The sequence below is a fragment of the Onychostruthus taczanowskii genome, unplaced genomic scaffold (genome assembly GCF_017590055.1).
Source record: "Onychostruthus taczanowskii isolate IOZ18803 unplaced genomic scaffold, ASM1759005v1 scaffold25, whole genome shotgun sequence".
In the NCBI taxonomy this organism is placed as follows: Eukaryota; Metazoa; Chordata; class Aves; order Passeriformes; family Passeridae; genus Onychostruthus; species Onychostruthus taczanowskii.
This window is the reverse complement of record NW_024499796.1, coordinates 1676394-1697873: the sequence shown is the minus strand read 5'-3', so window position 1 is coordinate 1697873 and position 21480 is coordinate 1676394. Positions and strand designations below refer to the sequence as shown.

General features: G+C 47.9%; 1 protein-coding gene across 3 annotated transcripts in view; it reads right to left on the bottom strand.

Annotated features, from left to right (window-relative positions):
* Nucleotides 1–21480, bottom strand: part of LOC121336934 (discoidin domain-containing receptor 2-like) — a 59717-nt gene that overhangs the window by 3154 nt on the left and 35083 nt on the right. For all 3 annotated transcript variants that reach the window (XM_041406595.1, XM_041406594.1, XM_041406596.1), the window contains exons 5-16: nt 19389–19536; nt 19096–19201; nt 16894–17080; nt 13235–13481; nt 11363–11455; nt 10723–10880; nt 10287–10482; nt 8484–8728; nt 5906–6027; nt 5323–5520; nt 1944–2178; nt 366–515 (exon numbers count right to left, since the gene is read on the bottom strand). In XM_041406595.1, the coding sequence (XP_041262529.1) occupies nt 366–515; nt 1944–2178; nt 5323–5520; nt 5906–6027; nt 8484–8728; nt 10287–10482; nt 10723–10880; nt 11363–11455; nt 13235–13481; nt 16894–17080; nt 19096–19201; nt 19389–19536 (2085 nt within the window). The remainder of the gene's footprint in view (nt 1–365; nt 516–1943; nt 2179–5322; nt 5521–5905; nt 6028–8483; nt 8729–10286; nt 10483–10722; nt 10881–11362; nt 11456–13234; nt 13482–16893; nt 17081–19095; nt 19202–19388; nt 19537–21480) is intronic.

The following is a 21480-nucleotide window of genomic DNA, read 5'->3' as shown; positions in this document are numbered from 1 at the left end:
CAGAGGAAAGGAGCAACAGGACTGTGTGGGAGAACCTGGAAAAGCTGACGACAGGCAGAGTGAAGTGGTTTAGAACAGGAAATAAGCTGGACAGGGCCAAGAGGTTCTTCCAGTGGGACTCCAAGAGAGGAAAACTGGTGCAGTGAGCCCAAAGGGAGAGGAGAGGGAGGACAGGTGAGAAGCTGAGTGGAACAGAGGACACAGGTGAGAAACTGAGTGGAACACAGGTGAGAAGTAAAGTAGGACACAGGATACAGGTGAGAAGCAACAGAGACTGCTGCAGCTGAGGTGAGGGCAGCAGGGAGGAACATCCAGCAGGCTGGGAGTGGCTGAGGGAAGGAAGGGAAGAGCTGTTTGTTCCTCACCTGCCTGCCCTGGCTGCGGAAGAACTCGCCCGTGTTCTCGATGACCTGCTCGTCCGTGAGGAGGCTGTAGGGCTGCTCCTTGCACAGCACAAACATCTCCCACAGGGTCACCCCGAAGGCCCACACATCACTGGCTGTGGTGAACTTGCCCTGTGGACAGAGAGGATGTGCTCAGACCAGCAAAACCCTCCCAGCCTGCAGCCCAGCACCAGGGTGCACCTGGGGAAACGCTCCAGACAGAGCCAGCACAGCAGCTGTGCTGCCCCAGCCACAGCACGGGCATGGCAGGGCTCTTTGCAGGGCAGCAGCAGCATGTGGGGGGTCCACAAGCCCTGAGAAGGTGCAGTTTTCACAGGGGCAAAGCTCTGTAACAGGGAGCAGGTCCCAGAGAAGACTCCTGTCCCTCCTGAGACAGTCTGTTTGCAGTAGAATAAAAGAAACTGAGGGAGTGGGGACGGTCACTGCCTACCTCCACCCAAAACACCAGAGCTCACAAAAAAGCCTTTGAAAAGGAAGCAAAGCCCTCAGGGTGAAAGCAGAGCCAGAGCAGACTCCAGACTCTTAGAGAAAGGCCCAAGATAATTTTGATTTTTGCACATGTAAGAAGCCAGTGATGATATTCTTGCTGTCCCTGTTTTCTGTCTTCAAAAAATGTGCCCAAACTGGCTGTGTTTGGAACAATGTGTTTCTGGAAAAGTAAAAAGAAGATTGCTCAGAAAATAACACAAAACACTTGAGGGGCTGGAGGGCCTGTTTGGGCAAAAAACATCTCAGCCCCACTTCACCCAGGCTTATCTGGCAACCCCTGCAGTCTGTCAAGGCTTGGGAGATGTTCACACAGGGAAGATGAGAGTGATTTATGGTTTAGATGCAGCCATAAGCAAGAAAAGAGGGTGGATTTCAGAGAGCTTGGGCCTGGCAGCCTGTACAGCAGAGGTAATTATAATTTTTCTGGTACTTGGAGAGCATGTTGTAAGAAAGTAATTCACCAAGTACTACAAGGAAAAAAAAAGTTAAATATACTCCAGACTGGATGTATTTGGGCTGTGAAACAAATCTCCTGAGGGGAGACAGCAGGACCCTTAGATGTGAAAAAACCCCACAACCTCAAACCAGACACTTGGAACTCAGGAAGTTTTGTCCCTGCCTCTCTCAGCTTCCCAACTGGGGGATAAGCAGAGAAAGGCAATTTCTTAAAATTCCACCAGGAATGCCAGGCACTCATGCCCAGATGAGGCCTGAGGGATGTGATGCTATCCAGAGAGACCAGAACAAGCTCCAGCCCACAGGAACCTCATTGGAGCAGCCTGGGACAGTGGGAGGTGTCCCTGCCATGGCTGGGGTGGCACTGGATGGGCTTTAAGCTCCTTCCAGCCCAAACCAGTCCATGACATTCTGTATTTCCAAGGGCAGGCTCCTTTCCCAGGATCTGAGTTATGTCCAACACAACCCCATGGGTTTCTCCCCATGTGCAGCACAGCTATTGGTGGTGATTGCCTGGCACACAGCTGTGTCACTGCTTCAGAGGCACAGTGAAGAGCAGAGGAAGCAGAGAGGGAAGCTTTGTGCAGTGCCTACCAGCAGGATGCTCTCCCAGGCCATCCAACGGATGGGCAGCACAGCTCTGCCCTGGATCCTGTAGTAATCCCCACTGTAGAGGTTCCTGCTCATGCCAAAGTCTGCAATCTTGATGGTGTGGTTGTTCCCCACCAGGCAGTTGCGAGTTGCCAGGTCCCTGTGCACAAAGTTCAGGGATGCCAAGTACTTCATCCCCGAGGCGATCTGCGTGGCCATGTACAGCAGGTTGGAGTGGCTGCAGAAAGGGAAACACAACAAAGAAAAATCACTGGAGCTCCCCCACACTCAGGGCTCCATTGTGTTTGATGTGTTAGTGACCTGTTGTTTTATTTTCTGCCTTAACAGTGGAACTAAACTGTCTCATTCCAGCCAAAATCCTGAGCTGACTAAGCAGGAACAGACAGGCTCTTCCTGAAATTCAGGTCTTTACAACTTGACATCCTTTAGACTTTTTTTTTCAATATCAAACATTAATCTCGAGATTTTCAAAGAGTTTGTGCATCAAAGCACCAACTTTTTGCAGAGAGACATGAAAAATTAAGCTCAGAATCTCCTATCTTAAAAACCACTTAGCCTGGTATTTCAAACAACACCATTATTGAATGCTTATATTAACATAAGTGTGTCACTTCACATTAAAGAGAGTTGACTTGGTTTTAAATATGCTAAACATTACTGAAAATAGAAACAGATGCATTTTCCATCTAATTTAATTTTAATTTCTCCATTAGCTAAATGAAGATAGCATTATTAAAGCTGCAGGACACATGGACAGAGTTTGGACCATCAGACTCTCAGCATCCTTCCCACACTATCGCTCTGTGCTGCTCAGCCTGCTTCCCACTGCTGATGCTCAAATGCTTCACACGACCAAGTGCCCACCAGAACTGCTGATAAACTAATCAGAGTTTGTATTTTTCCAGTAAAGATCAGAAAAAGAGGTCTTTGCCTCCAGAACACAAAGAAGAAAGAGACTATCACAGAATCGTGGAATGCTTTCAGCTGGAAGGGACTTTAAAGATCATTTTGTTCCACCCCCTGCCCTGGGCAGGGACACCTTCCACTATCCCAGGTTATTCCAAGACCTTTTCAGCCTGGCTTTGGACACTTCCAGGGTTGGGACAGCCACAGATTCTCTGGGCACCCAGTGCCAGGGCCTCACCATCCTCTGAGTAAAGACTTTCTTCCTAAAATCTAATTTAACTCTGTCTTCTGGCAGTGTAAAACCATTCTCCCTATCCTGTCACTGTCTGTCTGTATAAAAAGTCCTTCTTCCTACTTTTTATAGGTTCCAGAGCAGTAATTCTTCCACTCCCCTGTACCCTGATAACCTGGCTGTTGGCCTGTGGCACAGGAATGGCACAGCCTCCAAGGCCTCAGGTTTTCCCTTCCCCTGCTCACTGTGGGTCTCTCCCTGCCTGGGGCTGCTCTCCCCATCCTTCCTGTCCCACCTAAACCCTGGCAGGGTCCCATCAGCAGCTTCCTCTTGGCTCCTGCCCCCTGCTCAGGTAGTTCCCAAGGCTCCACACAAGCAGCTCCATGAGCAGAGGGCCAGGCTGGGGTGGGACTGGATGGGACAGAGGGCAGACCCTCAGCAGAAGCATTGTGGTGCCTCAGGGCAGCTCCCCAAAGGCAGAGGAGCAGAGCTGCCTCTGGAAGAGCAGCAAAGCTGATGGAGAAGAAGCTGGGGGGGCTCAGCCTGGAGCAAAGGAGGCTCAGGGGGGACCTTGTGGCTCTGCACAGCTCCTGACAGGAGGGGACAGCCGGGGGGTCGGGCTCTGCTCCCAGGGAACAGGGACAGGAGGAGAGGGAACGGCTCAGGCTGGGCCAGGGGAGGTTTAGGTTGGATATTGGGGAAAATTTCTTCACCAAAATGTTGTCAGGTCTTAGCACAGGCTGCCCAGGGCAGTGCTGGACTCACCATTCCTGGAGGGATTTAGAAGCCATGCAGATGTGGCACTTTTGGGACATGGTGCCCTTGGCAGTGCTGGGATAACATCAATGATCTTAGAGGGCTTTTCCAACCTAAATGATTCTGTGACCAGCCAGCCAGAGACAGCAGGGAGATGCATTTCAAATACCAGAGAGCCATAAGGACTGAAGAAGGTGTGATCCCTGTGCATGGAAGGGCTGGTCCCACCTCTGATGCACCAAACCCTGGCTCTGGAGCTGGGTGGGATGGCTGCACCTTGTCACATCCGTGAGATGCCCACAGGCACCAGCAGAGCCGAGCTGCTCCTGGGGCATTCCTGTCACTGCCAGGACACAACCCCTTCAGAGCTGTCTGTGTGACACTGTCTGCCTGGCAGGGACAAAAGGAGAGGCTGAAGGATCAGTGGGAGACAGTGAAAAACTAGAAGGAGAGCCAAGTAATGGAAAGCAAGGAAGAGCAATTTGGGTGACAGTGCTGAAGTCAAATGAGAAGCAAAGAGGAGATAAAGAAAGAACATTTTGAGGCTTTGGCCAGGAAAAAAAAAGCCACAATGTAAAGGTGAATGAAATTTCAGATGGGCAGAAAGGGCAAGAGACTGGAGAGAGCTGGAATCTATTTCTTCTCAGACACAAATCCTCTCTCCTCCTACAGCTCCTGACTGCAGGACACCAGGTAAACACTCCTGACAGGACCACTGACAGGTCCTGGCAGCAAGGCTGGTGTTGTCTAGCCAGGGTAAAACTCAGCCACCTCCTGCCCAGCACATCAGAGCTGGCTCTGCCTGCCTGCCTCGTGCCTGAACCACAAATCCCAGTACTCCTTTGGGGAGGAGCACACCAAAGGCTCAGCAGTACTGCAGCTCCTGCTCACTGCAGGACTCCTTATCAAGCAGAATATATTAGGGAAAAGCATTTCTGCAATAGCAAAGATGCTTTTATAGCAGATTTAATCCTTCCACTGAGGAGGGAGACAAGTGTCACTGCTGACAAAAAGTGGTTTTCTTTGCCAAAGATTCTCCTGTTGGCTGATAAAATCTTCGCCTTGCTGAAGCTCCACACTCAGCTCCTCTCATGCAATATTTTTTGGATACCGGAGAGCATATGAACCTTCTTAAAAGCCTAAGAGAGATTCTTGATTTTCATCTCAAAATTCTTGTTGTAATGCAACTGATTTTCATACCAATGAAATATCCACTAACATAAAGAGATGGTCACCTCAATAAACAGGTCTAAGGTGGTCTCTGTGACCAGAACAGTTCTGTCAGGGGCACTTCAGGGGAACACAGACCTCCAGAGGCCTCAGGAACAACCCCACACCAGGCAGGAGTGTCCATGTGCCATGGCAATGGCCAGGCTGCAGGAAGGTCCCTGCTGGGAAGGCACAGCAGGTAAAACTGGCAGCTCTGTTTTGTTGATTTCTCCCAACAAGTCAAGCAGCTTCTCTTACGTGACACAGGGGATGTTGTTTGAAATGGCAAATTTGCTGTAGATCTCCCTGTGGGACAGGAACTGGTTGAGGTCCCCGTTCTCCATGTACTCTGTGATCATGCACAGGGGGTCGTCCCGCACGCACACGCCCAGCAGCCGGATGATGTTCGGGTTCTTCAGCCTGGACATGATCTTGATCTCCTTCAGGAAATCATTCCTTGTAAAACAGAAAAGACCTCTGAATCCCTTTGAAAACTGAACTGTTCCTTTGTCTGAGGACAGCACAAGGGCTGTGTTCTCTTTGCACTCGTGCGTGCAAAGTGTAAATTACTCGGAACTGTGTACTCAGTAATTCAGAGCCATTTACACTTTGCACGCACGAGTGTGGAACTGTTCCGAGCTCTCCCAGCAAACAGGATTAATGCAGTATTTAGGCTGACACTGCAGCTTCCCCTATTCCCACTCCCTGCTGTGTCCTGCTCCTGGCAGGAACACATGGAACATACACCCCAGACACATTCCCACAGCAGTCCCCAGGGCTGCCCTGTGCTTGGGAGGGTGTGCTTCCCTCCCCAGCCGGCTGGCACTGCAGGTGCACTCACCTGGCTGTTTTGTTGACATCTGATCTCAGCATTTTCACTGCCACAAGGACCGGCTGGTGAGTGAATTCTGAGGATGAGACTCCCAGGAATTCCAGCAGGCCATCAGCTTCACAGAGGTGCACCTGCAGGGCAGAAGGCAGAGGCAGCTGTAAGAGCACACACAGAAAACGAGAGGAAAACACCATCACAGCCAGGTCACCGGTGGGTCACTGCTGGCAGAATGAACCAGTGAATGATCTGGTGAAGGTGACACAGCTGTGATCAGGAATGACCCAAGGGCTGGCCCTAGATCCTGACATAACATAGCCCATGGCCTAGCAGCCCACAGGGACCAAAGCCAGGTGGGTCCCCCCTCAGTGGGTTCACTGCACTGCTGCAGCAGCCTGGCCAGCCCAGCTCACCCAGCACCTACTGGGGATGGCCATGAAGGCTCCTGAGCCTGGATGTGTCTGCTCTGCAATAAAGCATCTCACACAACCCCAGAACCATCAAACCATGGCCTGGCTTGAGGCATTGCTCAGACTTCACTGAGGAGAATCCAAGAATTATCCAAAGCCAGTTATCCAAAATCCTCAAATTCCAGAAGGGGGTAAAAAAAAAAGGAGAAAAGTGTGTGCATATGTGTTCCTGATATGAACACCTCATCCATAGGTATACCCAGAGATAAATAGATAAATACTCTAATAAATACTCTAATGACCACACACAATTCCAAATTTCTTCCAACAAATTAATGATTAATGATATAAAGTTACGGCCAGGGTTGTACAAGAAGGGGTGACAAGACACTTTAAGAAGTTACCAGAATGTGCATCCAAATGGAGAACTGGGTGGGGAAAGCAGACAGACCTGAGGGTGTGGATAGGAAAAAGGCCTGGAAAAGAGGAGCAGACTGGATGTGTCAGTCAGAGACTTGCAGCACTGAGGGAAATGTAATGGGAGCATGATAAATTTTGTATGAAGAAAGCAGCAAGAAGTAATGTCACAAGCATGGTGAAGGGAAAAAATGAGACAGCAGAGAAAATGGGACAAACCTGCAGAATGGGAATGAACATACAAAGATGCTGCTGCAGTGCCACAGAGAATGAATCTGCTGTGGGGAAAGCACAATCATGAGACCTGGGACAGGGAAGAGCCACAGGACTAAGCACAGGTAATTCCAAGGTGATGTGTCACCAGGGAGGGGTGGAGGTGTGGGAACAGGGAAGACAAAAGACTGAGAGGAAGGAAAAGTAGAGACCTGAAAGAAGCAATGAGCCCTGTTTCTAGGAGCACAGAGAGCCAGAGCAGCAGAGCAGAGCACATGATGGCCAGTTTGGGAAAGACTTAGGAGAAGGAGAAACAGGAAAATGTGATGCAGCACACTTGCAAAAGAGCCTGTGATACATGGAAAGGAACAGGCTCTGAATCCATCCTCAAGGAAAATGAAGATGGGAGAGCCATCTCCAGTCAATACAGAGGAGAAGTTATTACAGTTATTAGAAGGACAGCATGAGAGGGAAGGAGAAACCAGAAACAAACCAGTGAGAAAATCCTCTTTGTCCCACTTTTGGAGCACAGAGCAGGATGCAGGCAACAGCAGAAAGGGCTGCACTGACAGCCAGGTGAGGAGGAAGATGATGTCAGCACCTCCCCAGAAAACAGTGAGGCAGGAAGAAGTGAGGGGACAGGAAAGGGGCTGGGGTAGGGAAGGTGGGGTGTCAGAATGGAAGAACCACAAAGATGGGCACATCACAGAGCAGGAGGCAGTCAGTGAAGGGTTGTGCTTGCCAAAATGTAATAGAGAAGCAGAACTTAGGGCTGTGAGTGAACAAAAGCTAGGAAGAAAACAGACAGTGGAAAAGTGAGAGCAGGAGAGAGAAAGACCTGCTCAGGATGGAGCCACAGATGGTGTGAAGATGAAGCAGAGAGAGAAGAAAAGGCGAGGTGAAAACATTAACAACTTGAAAGGAGCTCAAGGAGCCAAGGGAAAGTTTGGCAGATGACAGATGTGTGCATCATTCTGCCTGAGGCTGCTGACAAACTGGGGCTTGAGCAAGCAGCAATGCCAGAAAATATGAGGGTGCCACAGTGCTTGGGAAATGTCTGTCTTTGCTTGGGTCAGTGTGCAGAGCACCCCCAGAACCTCCACCTGTGACTGGAAGAGCTGTTTTAGCAGCCAGGATCAGTGTTAGCTGGACTGTGGAGAGTTTCCAAAACCACATGTCTAAAGGTGGGTGGCAGCCATCACATTTGAGATGTCCATAAAAGGTGTGAAAGCCTGAATTCCCAACCCTAGGCAGGAATTTACAGAGATATAGATAGCAAACAGAAAAAGTCTGCAAGTTCGTCTATTGAAGAAGACCCCAGTGGTACTGAGCAGAGCCTCACAGCTGCACAAGGCTCAGTGGCTGGGCCTGGGGGATATCAGCTTTCCCCAATGGTAATTGTAATTTTAACTAAAAGGGCAAAGGCATTTTAACTTTAACTAAAACACTGGAATGCAGAACCCTCAAGTCCCACTGAGCAACACCTCAGAAGATTCCTCTCTGCCAGGCACCTCCTTTCTGCTGGAGGACGAGCAGCAGAATGGCCGTACCTCTCCAAACTGTCCTTCCCCCAGCTTCTCCTTGAGGCGCAGCTGCTGCCGGGGGAACTCCCCCACGGAGATGTCCTTCTTGGTCAGGGAGTCCACGGTCAGGGCCGGCACTGCGTACATGTTGTTGCCAGTCACCCCCTGCAGGTGCACGATGTCGGTCTCGGCGTAGTGGGGGACGTTGTTCTGGAAGCCTTGGTGAGGGGTGGACTTGGTGAGGTCGGGCTCAGCGTAGTCCCCGCTGCACACTGAGGGAGCCAGACACAGGTGAGCCACACCTCGCTCCCCCAGAACCACTATGCCCCAGTTCCCACTCCTCCCAACCCCACAGCTCTGGGAATTTGGCCTCCTGCTGCCTTGTGCTGAGGGACACCTACACGGGACACGTGGGAAATAAACATGTAGAGAATTCTCAAAGCCTAACAGAAGGCTCACATAGCACGCAGCTGTATGCAAACTTTGAAATAAAAAATACTAACTTGAAAATACCATCAAATAAAACAGACATTATTAAGAGAGAAATAGAACTTGAAAACCTTACAAATAAAACTAGATACTTTAGAGAAATAAAATGATACATTGTAGTAAGACCCACACAGAGTAATTTTAAATAATTAGCTTTATAGCATTTACAACATAGTATAGCAAAAGCTAATAAACAAAATACACTTAAAATGTATTGTAATTAGGAAATAGTTACCTTCTAATGATAATAGCATAAATTATAACATCTATACTGTCTCACCCTTCATATAAAACTAAAAATAAAATAAAAGTTCTTAAAATACCTCTCAGTTGCCCCATCTCTAGGCCAAAAAAGGGCTTAATTCAACAGGGACACACTGCTCTGTTTTACCCAGAACAATACCTGTGAGCTGCCAGCAAATTCCTGCTCAACACAGCCTGTTCTAGCCAGCCATGGGAGCTACAGGTCCTGCCCAGACAGGGAGGCGAGTCTGAAGTGATTTTCTGTTTCTGATTCATCCTAAGTACAATCAGTTCTCATTACCTGGTGCAGGGATGTTGTTTGCAACGTCAGACTTGCTCTGGATTCCCTCCTGCAACAAGAACTGATCGAGGTTTCCATTTCCCGTGTCCCCTGGTAGCAAACTCCTCTCCCTCTTACAGCTTGTTCACATAAATATGGGGTAATGCTTTAGAATTAACTCCCTGCAGGGTCAGTATTACACAGAACATTTGTTCTGCTTCAGATTCACACTCTGGTTCAATCCAATCAGTCTCCCTGGGTAGAATAATGCTGGATCTTAGCAACTTGTCAGTGTGAGGAATGCAGCACTGCCCTTCCATTCACTGAGTACTAAACACTGCTGGAAACATTCCCTTCTGTGTGGGTCCAAAAGCTCCCCGGGGCTGGAAGCCAGGACACCACGGACAATTCCCTGCTCTATTTCCTTCTGGTTTTTCTACAGGAATTTCAAAGAGCCCTGACTGCAGGAAAAGGTGTTAAAGGTCTTCTCCCAAGAGTGCTGCAGGCAGCGTCTCCACAAATGATGTGTGATTGCTCTGACTGCCCAAACCAGCTGCTAAAAGATGACCTGGGTAATAAATAAACAGCCTTCACATAAAACAATACAAGGCCAGACCCTCTAGTGGGATTGCTGCTCCAGCTGTCACAGCTTCATGCCAAGAAGTGCCAGGGTTCCACAATACTGCCTGAGCTCCCTGGGTTACTGCATTGCACAGGAGCCAAAGATGGCAACTTGGACACTGACAAGTGTCCATTTTACAATCTGACAGAAATAATAAAAGAAGAAACATGCAGCTCCCAGAGACTGATGATGTTACCTGAATCCTCTGCACTTTGGGAGAGCTCTGGAAGCTTCTGGAGCAGTGTAGCTGGCTGGTGATATTCCAAATCCAGTGGGAAAGCACGTTCATAGGTGGGATTTGACTGGTGGATCTGAGTCTGGTTGTTGGCAATGGTGTAGCTGTAGAAGGAGAGGCGAACAGTGGCATCCTCCTCCAGGATTCGACGTGGGGCCTGCAGAGGAGAGGGGAAAAAATCCAAACCAAAACACTGAGGTGATGCTCAGTTGTTAAGTAATGCCTTGGCTGCAAGCACAGCAACTTCCAGTAATATCTTGGACAGGGCTGGCATCCTCCCTGCTGTGAGAGCAGCTTCAGCTACTCCATGGAGCTGTGCTTTTCACATAGCTCTGAGCTCATTAGGGTTAATGATTAGTTCTGAGCTTGTGTCTACAAAATGGCCCCATTGTATTACCTTTTCCAACCTTTTTTGAACATATTGCTTCCAAAGAATGATGATTATAATCATCAGGAGCAGCAGAATAATAGCCACAAGGCAGCCCACGAGGATGGAGGTGTTGGAGTCATCTGCCTTCTCCCCTATCCAGGTGCTGGTTACAGAAGATGTGGTTCCTGCAATCACAGAGAAGGAGAATCTGGGGTTAAAGCACCTGAGGTTTTCTGTGCCAGACAACTTCCTACAGCCTGGTAGAGAAAAGATCTTGGGCAGCTCCCTGAACATTATCACCAGTTGTGTTCACATTTTGCTCTTAGCAGAAATTCTCATTTTAGAGGCTCAAAGAGCTAAGAACTATGCAGAGAACTTCTGCAATCAAAGATTCCTGTGAGCAGAACAGATTCCTGCAGTGGATCCATCCCAGAGCAGACAGTGCTCAGAGTTTCACTGGCTCCACACAAGTCCCCAAGCCCATGTTCTGGGGCAGCCCTGGCCAGCTGAGGCTCAGGGGACTGTCACATGCTGCCCTGTGCACCAGGCACTGATCAGGCCATCCCCAGATCTCCAGAAATGGAGGGAAAGACCACGTTAACTGAGATTCTCCTGTGAAATTCCCCAACCTGAGCCCCTGGCTTGGCCAAGGGGCAGAAGTCCTTACCCCAGGTGCCCTCAGTAGCGTTGTGCTCCGTTTCCAGGAGCTCCGTGGTGCTTGTGGCTACCGTGACGAAACTGGGATTCACACTCTCCATGTCTGTGCAAGGAAAGGCAGAGTGTCAGCCCAACAAACCCTCCCTGCTCCTTCCAGCAGTCCCTGCAATCCCAACCCCAGCAGGAGGGGGCTGATGTTCAGGCAGCAGAGCAGGAATAGGAGGGGCTGCTGTCTGCAAGATAAGCAACAAGCAGCACCCAGGGAATTCCTCCCTGAGGAATGTCCTCTCACTACAGCTGATTAGAGACTTTGGAGTAGAGAGCTACAGCCACACCTTTCCCTGTCAATCCTGGTAGCTTTCTCCACAATTTTTGTCCTTTTCCCTCCAGAGCCTTTTAAAGCACCTCACAGCATTGACTTCTGCATCATAGTTAAGATTTAAGGAAAGAAAGTCAGCTTCTTTTTTTTAATAATAATTTTTTAAAAATATTTTTTTAACCTGCTAAACTTGATCGTATCACCTCTAGATGTACTTGAATCATTCCTAACGAAATATTTGGTAAAGAGAAGCAAAAATCAATGTCATAGCCAGCAGGCAGCTGGGGAAGTGGAGGCAGGTCCTGGTCTCTTCACTCAGGTGACCAGTGACAGGACTCAAGGGAACTGTGTCAGGGTCAGGCTGGAGCTCAGGGCAGGGTTCTTCCCCCAGAGGGTGCTGGCACTGCCCAGGCTCCCCAGGGAATGGGCACGGCCCCGAGGCTGCCAGAGCTCCAGGAGCCTTTGGACAGCGCTGCCAGGGATGCACAGGGTGGGCTTGGTGGGGGGTCTGGGCAGGGACAGGGGCTGGGTGATCCTGGTGGGTCCCTTCCAGCTCAGGATATTCTGTGATTCCATGAGATCAGCTAGGGATGTGCTGAATTATCCATCATCCATGTGCATCTGGTTGTGGCACAGCCAATTGTGCAGGCAGCCACGGCCCAGGAACCTGACCTGAAAATGTGGATATTTCCTCAAATCAGAAGCACTGTGCTCTCCTGGCTTTTCATTTCGTGCTTCACTGTGCAACCTTTCAGAATCAATCCGTTTGCAACCCAGGGTCATAAAAAGGAGCTCACAGGGATTTCTCTTTAGGTTGTACAGAACAACCTAAGTTTCCTTTTCCTTTTACTGGATGATCCTTGTGTGTCCCTTCCAGTTCAGGATACTCTCTGATCCTATGATCTGTTTCAAAAAGAACAAACTGCTCTGCAGTTCAATTTTTGGTTGCCCTGGTCATGCTCCTGTTCATGTGCATCAGCATCAGCCTGGAAAGCACCCACTGCACCTTTCAGCCCCTCCACTGCCTTTCAGTGCCTGTATGTCACTGTCATATTTTCAGGAAAAATCCCTTTCACCAGGATTTCTCTCCTGGGAAGCTGAGAAGCCTCAGAGAAAAAGGAAAGCAATATTATCTCATTTGCTTCTCCTGTGTTTTGCTGCTTGAGAATGTGGTTTGGAGATTGTTTATCCAACAGGTGGTTTCATGTGAATTGTTTTTACTTATTGGCCAATCACAGCCAAGTTGGGTAGAGACTCTGGAGAAAGTCACAAGTTTTTCATTATTATCTTTTAGCCTTCTGTCTGTATCCTTTCTCTATTCTTTAGTATAGTTCAGTATAGTTTTAGTATAGCATTCTTTAATATAATATAATATAATATCATAAAATAACAAATTCGCCTTCTAAGAACATGGAGCCAGATTCATAATTTCCTTGCCTTCATCAGGGTTTCAGAAAATTCCACACCTGTACAACCTCATCCTGTCCCCCAGTCCTGCACTGCCACAGCAGCTCTTCTGCTCCCTGTGCTTCTCCAGGTGTGCCTGGCTGCAGGAGCACCCACCTGACTGGAAGGAGATCTCGCTCATCATCATCCAGGTGTCAGCGAAGTAGAAGCGGCACAGGATGGCCTTGCCCACGCGCTGCTGCAGGGGCACGGTGACAAACCTGGCACTGGGGTTTTTGTCATCCAGCACCGTGGCCACCCCCACGGGCTCGGGCTCCCAGTCCGCGATCAGCCGGGGCTTGAACAGACACTCCACCCTCTGGAAAATCTTCACCCCCTTGGAGAACATGTTGTTGCAGTGCACCTGGGAAGAGGAGAAGGGATCCATCAGAGAGGAGATTTACTGGCACCCAAATCAAGCCCCAAGGGTGTTCCACTCATCAAAATTTTCCATTCCCAGTATCTCCCTGTATGAACGCAGAACGAGTGACTTCTTCCAGCGTGCAATGAGAACTCTGGGCAAAAAGCTGTTCTGAAGCAGCTCTGAATTTTACCTCCTACCTTAAAAGCTACATTAACAGCCAGATCCTGGCAGGCTCTTCAAAAGACCCATATAAAAATCAATCAAGCAAACCCTTGACTGATTAATCACGGGTTACCCAAAGTTGATTAATCATACTAATCTAAAGCCTTGCAGGCCAATTCTCTTTTAACATTTAACCTAAAACGGGAAAGAAAAAAACACACCTAAACTCTTAGTGTTAAAATGTTGGTATTATTTGAATTGCTTGACATAAGTAGCTGGAATTTTTAGGCCACAAGCTGAACTTTATCTGAACTACTTGGCTCTGTTCTGCAAGTTAAAGATGGATTAGAATGAGGCCTGGAGCTAATAATCTGATCATTAATAATAGTAAAGATGGATTGTAGTGAAACTTGCATGTAAGAATCGGATAATTAAAAATAGTTAGAATAGACAAAGCTGCAGCTTAAATATTATTCAAAGATCTATAGCTGGGGTGGACAGCCCATAGATCCTGGTCTGTGAACTGTAACAACCATGTTAAAAAAATGAACTCCTGAACCCACCAATCCCCCACAGAAACCAGTCTCAAAGGCCAGTGTGGAAACAATGGCACAGCAGCCATTTGGCAACGAAGCAATGAAGAGCATGGAGGATCCAGACCCTAATAATGCTCTTGGATTCTTCTTCTGTCCCTCCCGGCATGAGGGGCCCAAGGAATTTCTTTGTCCTTGGTCCCTCTTTTAAGGGACCAGCTCGAGCTATGACATATCACAATTGATCTCTGCCATTAGATGAGAATTGTGTCCCAAATTTCTTTGCATTTAGAAACTTTTAGCAGCTGCAGCCCAAGCTAATTCCTTCAAAAAGCCACAAACCAGGACAAACCCAAGCAGATATTCCCCTGGGACATCCCTGCTCTGGTTGCACACCTTAAAGACAACTAAGGATCTGAGTTTTAGGGAAACAATCACCTAAGCCTGCATCCATCACATTCTCCTGGTGGCTCAGCATCAGCTGAGTTCTGTTATGCAGACCTGAAGCTCAGGACCACAATATCTCAGCACTGTGGCCACTGACCAGGAACCAGAAGAAATAAGGGCACTCAAAGCCTTCAGTATCCCTCAGCCTGCTCCATTCCTACAAGCACAGTGGTCCAACCCCTCCCAGGGACCCCAGGAATGATTTCCTAGTGACTGAGGAGTATTTGCCACTGTGACAGCAGCAGTTTCCAAATCCCCTACAGCCTTGAACCCTGTTAATTGCTTGGCCTCTGCAAGGTCCTGCAGTGAAAAGCAGTGGAGCACTAATGAGGACAACAGCTCTGATGAGCAGCAAAAGGACAAAAGCAGGGTATTTGCATATAATTAGGACCAGATGAAGCTTAGACAACATTATTCAATAAGGAGAAACAGTCATTCATAAGCAGGCAGGAAAGCCTAATGCCTGGAATATACAATTTGTGCCATATTTGGACAGGAGCTGGACATGTTTCCATCCTGGACTGATACAAAAACATTGTCTATTGCAAACATTTCCTACTGAAGTCCAATTTTACAGCATGCAAGCCTATGCAATGCAGTTGCAATGTTAGTACCATTTATTTTTAATAGTTTCTTGGATAGTGGGAAAGCTCAGAGGACTGGGATAAAGCTATCAGATAAAAAGATGCAAAAATTATCCACAGACCACTTGGCCTGTACAAAAGAAATGCAAAGCTGAAGGAGGCAACATTCAATAAATAATGAAGATTAATTCATGCTAATCAGAACAGCTTTTTAATTAGATGCTAGATGAAGTAGCTGTTCTTATGATCTGATGTGTTTGGTTTATCAGGATGGTTGTGTTTACAAGACATATTTTTGGAAGGCATCTGTCCCCAATTAGCATAGTGTGGACCTGTGTATTATATTAATTTGATTAAACATTATCAACAAATTTTAAGGCACAAATTCTTCTCTGTTTTTCTAAGAGGAATGCATTCCTAAATCAAAATTATTTGCTGCTTTTTTCAATGACCTGAGGGTGACAGCAGAATCACCAGCAATAAAATAAACTAAACGGGAGAGAGGGAGGGACTTTCCTAAAATAATCTCAAGGACTGACTCATGTCAGGGTAGTGAACTCAGGGATAAAATCTAAGTGATGCTTTCCATACTGGACTTTTATCCTGGACACTAGTAACTTGGAACTGATTTTTAGCATGATCCCAAAGCCTTAATGACCACTGGCTCCCTCTCTCTTGGCTTGGAGGATTAATATCATCACAAGATTCACAAACAAAGAGGAATCGTCCAAAAGCAGGAAATTGGTACCATTCTTTTCTGCAATCTGATGGAAAGCCTGCAGATCCAGATTCTGTACCAGAAAGAGTAATCAGCAAAGAAAGGATTAGGTGACTGCTCCAAAAATTACCCTTGGTCTCACCAGGAAGGCATTGAAAAGTCTGCCAACTTATTTTACTGAAGCAAAGATTAAGAGAGTGGTTTAATCATGGTTTAGAAGCAGAAGATTTCTGAGAAGGCAGGACTCTTTTTTTTTTTTTTTTTGCCAGCAAAAGCAGGCAAACAGCCAAGGGTTGCAAGTTAAAAATAGACAAAATAAAACCAGAGTAAGTAACCACCAAAACAATTTACTTAAGGATGTGGTGGGTTCTCCTTCATTTGAAATCTCTACAAGAAAAGCCACCAATCCTTTTTAAAAGATCCTGCTGTTTACTACAGACACAAAGTTCAACTCGTGCTTTTCCTGTGTGTTTAAATAATTTCCCACAGCAAAAGCACAGGCTGAGGCATCCAGAGAAATGTTTGGTCAAAATGGAAGCACAGCCACGTTCCTTTACCTCAAGGGTCAGTAAATCCTACATCCTAAATCCATCTCAGCAGCTTAAAAACTGCTTCTGGTGTCTGCTTTTTATTCCTTCAAGCCAAATACCGGGAAGAGAGTCTGAGCTCTGAAGAAGCAAGTTCTCACCTGCTTCACCTGTGTACACTGGAAAACTTGGGATATGTCCTGCTCAGATTCTGGATTCAGGAGGATACAGGCACTTCCTGTGTCCTCCTCCTTTGGGAAGAGTACTCAAGGCCAGGTTGGATGGGGCTTGGAGAAACCTGGTCTAGTGGGATGTGTCCCTGCCTGTGGAAGAGGGTGGAGCTTCAAGGTCCCTTCCAACCCATTCAATGCTCCAAAGAGGCAACCTGGGAGCCCCCAGACCCAAAGCCTGTCCCCCTAGAGAGGGACCATGCTGAGTTACCTTCATGGAGGTGAAGTTGCGTGGGCGGTCGAACTGGAACTCCATTTCCACCGCGCCCGTGCTGAAGCTCTCGTTCCTCCAGCCCACGTAGTCATAGCCCGGCCACACGCGGTACTGGTGGCTCTGCGTGAAGTCATCCAGCCCCAGCACTCCATCTGTGAGCTGGCCCAGCCCTCCATACAGGTGCCTGGCCAGGGAGAACCAACAGTCAGCCAGAGCTCCAGTGGGAAACCGCATGCATCTTTCAGCTGGTACCAGCAAAACCTCCATTTTCTTGCTCTTGACCCATCCTGGACAAGAACTCGCTCACTGTTCTGATGCAGCACCACCTTGGTGCTGTTTGGGCTGGGATTTTAGCATCATTCCCAGCTTGAGAAAAGGCAGAAGTTTTTGCACTGCTATGAAGGACCAACAGAGCTACAGGCACAGCCTCTGGAGAACAAAAACACTCAGGAAAATGACACTGTGTGTTCTGCCAACAGAGCTGGAGCTGCAGCATCTCACCATGCATGGCAGGAATACTGCTCCACCCTCTGCTGGGGGAACCTGTGGGGAACATCCTGCAGGCAGGCACAGAAAGGCAGGCAAGTGGGAAGTGAGACCATGGGCAGCTCAAGAGCCACAGCCTCGCCTAACCAGGATAATTTCTGACATTGTTCCTAAGAGAAGAGTGTTATTGGCTCTTTCAAGGCTGATTGGACTCTTTGCCAGGACCCTGCCTCACCCCACTCCTATGTGAGTGTGCAGAGCCCCTCACACACTTTCCCAGCACTGTTCCAGAGTAGAAGATGCAAGTGTGGCACAATTCTGACCCCCTCTGCAAGTCCTTGGCTCTGCAAGTCCACCCCAGGTGAGCCCTCCTGTCACTAGAGCTCAGGTACAGGTGCCTTTGAACTGCAAGCCAGGATTAACAGCTGGAAGAGGCAGATTCCTACCAGTCAGGCACATGAACTAGAGGTTAAGTAATTTCAAAGAGTCCTGGCTTAGCAAGTTGGGTTTTGTGCCTACATCTGCAGCTCCCTGACACTCTCCAGTAGACCCAGGTTCCTAAGATAGGTTGCATGCAGCTGGACAGCTGCATGCAACACCTATTCTGTACATAAAACCCTTTTCTTTAAAACATCCAAGCACTACTGTGCCAGCCCAGTTTGAAACCATCAGATATTAATATATCAAGACATTGTTACCCAGCATCTTCCAATATCCTACAAGCATGAAGAAGTGTTTGGGTATTGCCATAAGGTAGGAAAATGATAAAGAAAGGCTTCATAAAATCAAGCCTGCTGTCCTTGCCAGGCTAGGCCTTTGTAAGCTCCTATGTGAAAGCAATCTTGGTGAGAGCAGTTATGTGAAAGCAATCTTAGTGAGAGCAGTTCATTAGCATAACAATCTATTCCTGGATGAAAAACAACTAGTACCTGTATAAACTGGTTTTACATTGTTAGATAGAAAAATGGAAACCATCTCTCACAAACAACTTTTCCTGCACGTACACACCGAGGGTTTGAGTGACTAATTAATACAGAATAACAACTTGTTACTGACCAATAAAGTAATTGGCAAGAAAGCTTCTGACCAATGGGAGTCACACACAAGGTCTGTAAAACTGTATAAAAAGGAGTTCTGTGAATAAAGAAGGGTTTTTTCCAACATGAAAAACACGGAGTCCCATGTGATTTATTCCAATATTTGGGATACAAGGCGTGGGGGTGGGGGAGGAAAGTGGATGTTACAGCTCATTAACCTGCTTTCTAAAAAATATATGTAGCTTGTCTTTCCCTGGAAAGAATGTGCTTGTATACTATTACGTTTAGCAGAGATCTATTCCTGGGTGAAAAACAACTAGTACCTGTATGAACTGGTTTTACACTGTTAGACAGAAAAATGGAAACCATCTCTCACAAACAACTTTTCCTGCACGTACACACCGAGGGTTTGAGTGACTAATTAATACAGAATAACAACTTGTTACTGACCAATAAAGTAATTGGCAAGAAAGCTTCTGACCAATGGGAGTCACACACAAGGTCTGTAAAACTGTATGAAAAGGAGTTCTGTGAATAAAGAAGGGTTTTTTCCAACATGAAAAACATGGAGCCCCATGTGATTTATTCCAATATTTGGGATACAAGGCACCAGTGACAGGGTGAGTAGGAAAGAATTTGCACAATGACAGAGAGAGAACAGGACAACTTCTCCCACCTGCGTTCCTGGTAGCCGTCGTAGGTTGAATCATTCAGATAAACAATGGGGAAGCCAGGAGCTGCTATTGTCCCTCCTTCAGGGATGCTGTAGGATGCCAACCCATCTGAAAAAGAAGGCCGTGCACCTCAGAAATGCAGCAAGCAGCCTCCCATCTCCTGTGCCCACTGACATTTTTATATGTGACACAGACCAACAGCAGCAGTTCCAGGGATTCCCTCTGCACACCTGGGGGTGCAGGGGAGCCCCAGCCAGGGCTGCTCCGCAGTGCCAGGCTGGGGAGGGGCACTCACCGTGCCAGACACAGCCGTAGAGCTCCACCCTCATGCACACAGTCATGGGCGCCTTGGTGACGGGGATGAGGCGCACGAAGCGCGCGATGATGGGCGGCCGCAGGTCCTTCAGCACCACGTCGTAAGTGTCGGTGTTGCCTTCGATCACCTGCAGGAGAAAGAGCCTAAGCTGCAACCTCTCCCTTTTTATTATTGAGGGGATGGCACCATAGTCAGGCTAAGAACAATTTATTGCTCAGATAAACTTCAGTCTCAGAGGCCGTGAGGTTTTAAGGGAGCAAGCAGCTGGCCACAGCTCAAAGCAGCCATAAGTTCTCCATTACAAGACAATACAGAACTTTCTAATCCAATGGACAGTTGCCACAAAGTTTATTTTGCTTTTCTAAGCTATCACCTTTACTTACTTCAACTGCACTGTGGATTTTATCCAGTGGGCTATTATCACATGTACACAGATATGCTTCTCCTATAACATCGAAACTCTTAGCTTGCTCTGTACAATTACACCCCTACATTATAAACCTTTCAGCATCTTATCAATACCGTTTCCTACATTATAAACCCTTCAGCATCTTATCAATACAGTTTCTTACTTAAGGCATATTCTTACTTACTATAACTATGTAGTCATAACTATAAAAACTTAAGTTTATGATTTTTCTACCTTGTGTCTGTGTACTTTACTTTTACATCAATCCCAGCTTCTTCCAAGGCTGCAGATTAAACCCTTCAGTGTCTGTGGAATTTTCTTTCCTTCCATTTCCCACACTCCCTGTTGTGGTGTTGGGAAGCAGAGTGGTGCTCCTGTACCCCCTTGTTTGGGACTGGGGAGTTCCCAGGGGGAATCTGCAGGAGGGAGCTGCTGTTCCTCCTGTGGCTGCTGGGGTGTGAGGGGTGCTGCCATTTCACCTCCTGCCCACTGCAGACCTCCCCAGGCAGCACTGAGGGAGAAGAGAGAAGCAGGTGGGGGTGAAGGTGTGAGTGGATGTTGTAGAGAGTTCCAGTTATGGGATGAAACCCCTTCCTTCAAGGCATCCATGGATTCCCATGGGTTCCAGCAACAGGAACCAAGCTTGCCCTCATCACCTGGTGGAGGGTCCTGATGTCCTTTCTCCACAAGCCAACACAATTCCAGAGGTGCTGCAGTGTTTGGTGCTGCACAGGAGGGATCTTGGACTGAGATGCTCAGCATCATCCCAGTCACCCCCGCCCCCCGCTGCAGTGCAGTGACAGGCAGGGACCTTTGCTCTTCCCCTCACTGCCACCATTGTCCTTGGAACTCTCCACTGTTTATTTTGACTTCCCCTCCCATCCCACAAACACAGCTTTTGTAGCACACACTAAAATGTGAGGGATGGGCAATATAATGGTAATGGCAAACAGCTGATCAAAGGTCTGGGTGAGCAAATAATTCATTAACAAGATAAAAGCTGTTACCAAATACTGCACTGCGGACCCTGCTGGGACTTCCAAAGCATCCTCAGTGCAAGGAAACATCACCACACCCAGTACCTCTCTAGTCTGGCTTAGATCTTCAGGCTCCACAAGGCAGCCTGAGGCACGCTGGCCAGGTCAGACAGCTGCAGGTGAGAGTCCCAAGGGAAGTTTAACAAAGGTTATGAACACAGGCCCACCTCTGTGCTCAGGTCTGGAGACAGCATGAGACAACTGTGGTGAGCAGGGAAGCCTCTGAGGAGTGTGGGCTCAGCACATTTCCTACTCCCTAAACTCCTTCCTTCTCAACATCCATACACCAAACACCCTGTCTGCTATCAGACACCCAGAAACTCCTTAATTCCCTGACACCGCCTCCAACTTTAAATCCCAAAGCAGGCATCTGCTTGGCAGCTTCCAATGTGGAAACAAGTGTCTAAGAGAAGGACACCCATGTGATGTCTGGGACTTGCACAGACAGATACTGAAGAGACACAGTTCTCCTGGTTTGGGTGATCAGGTCAAGAGATGTGGACAAAGGAAAAAAACTTCAAACATCCCCTCAGAAAAAAGCACCCTTGGACCAGCTCCACAGTAGAAGAGCTGAGAATCCTGCCCATCTTCTGAGAGGACCAAAGGAGGCGATGCACCTCGTGTA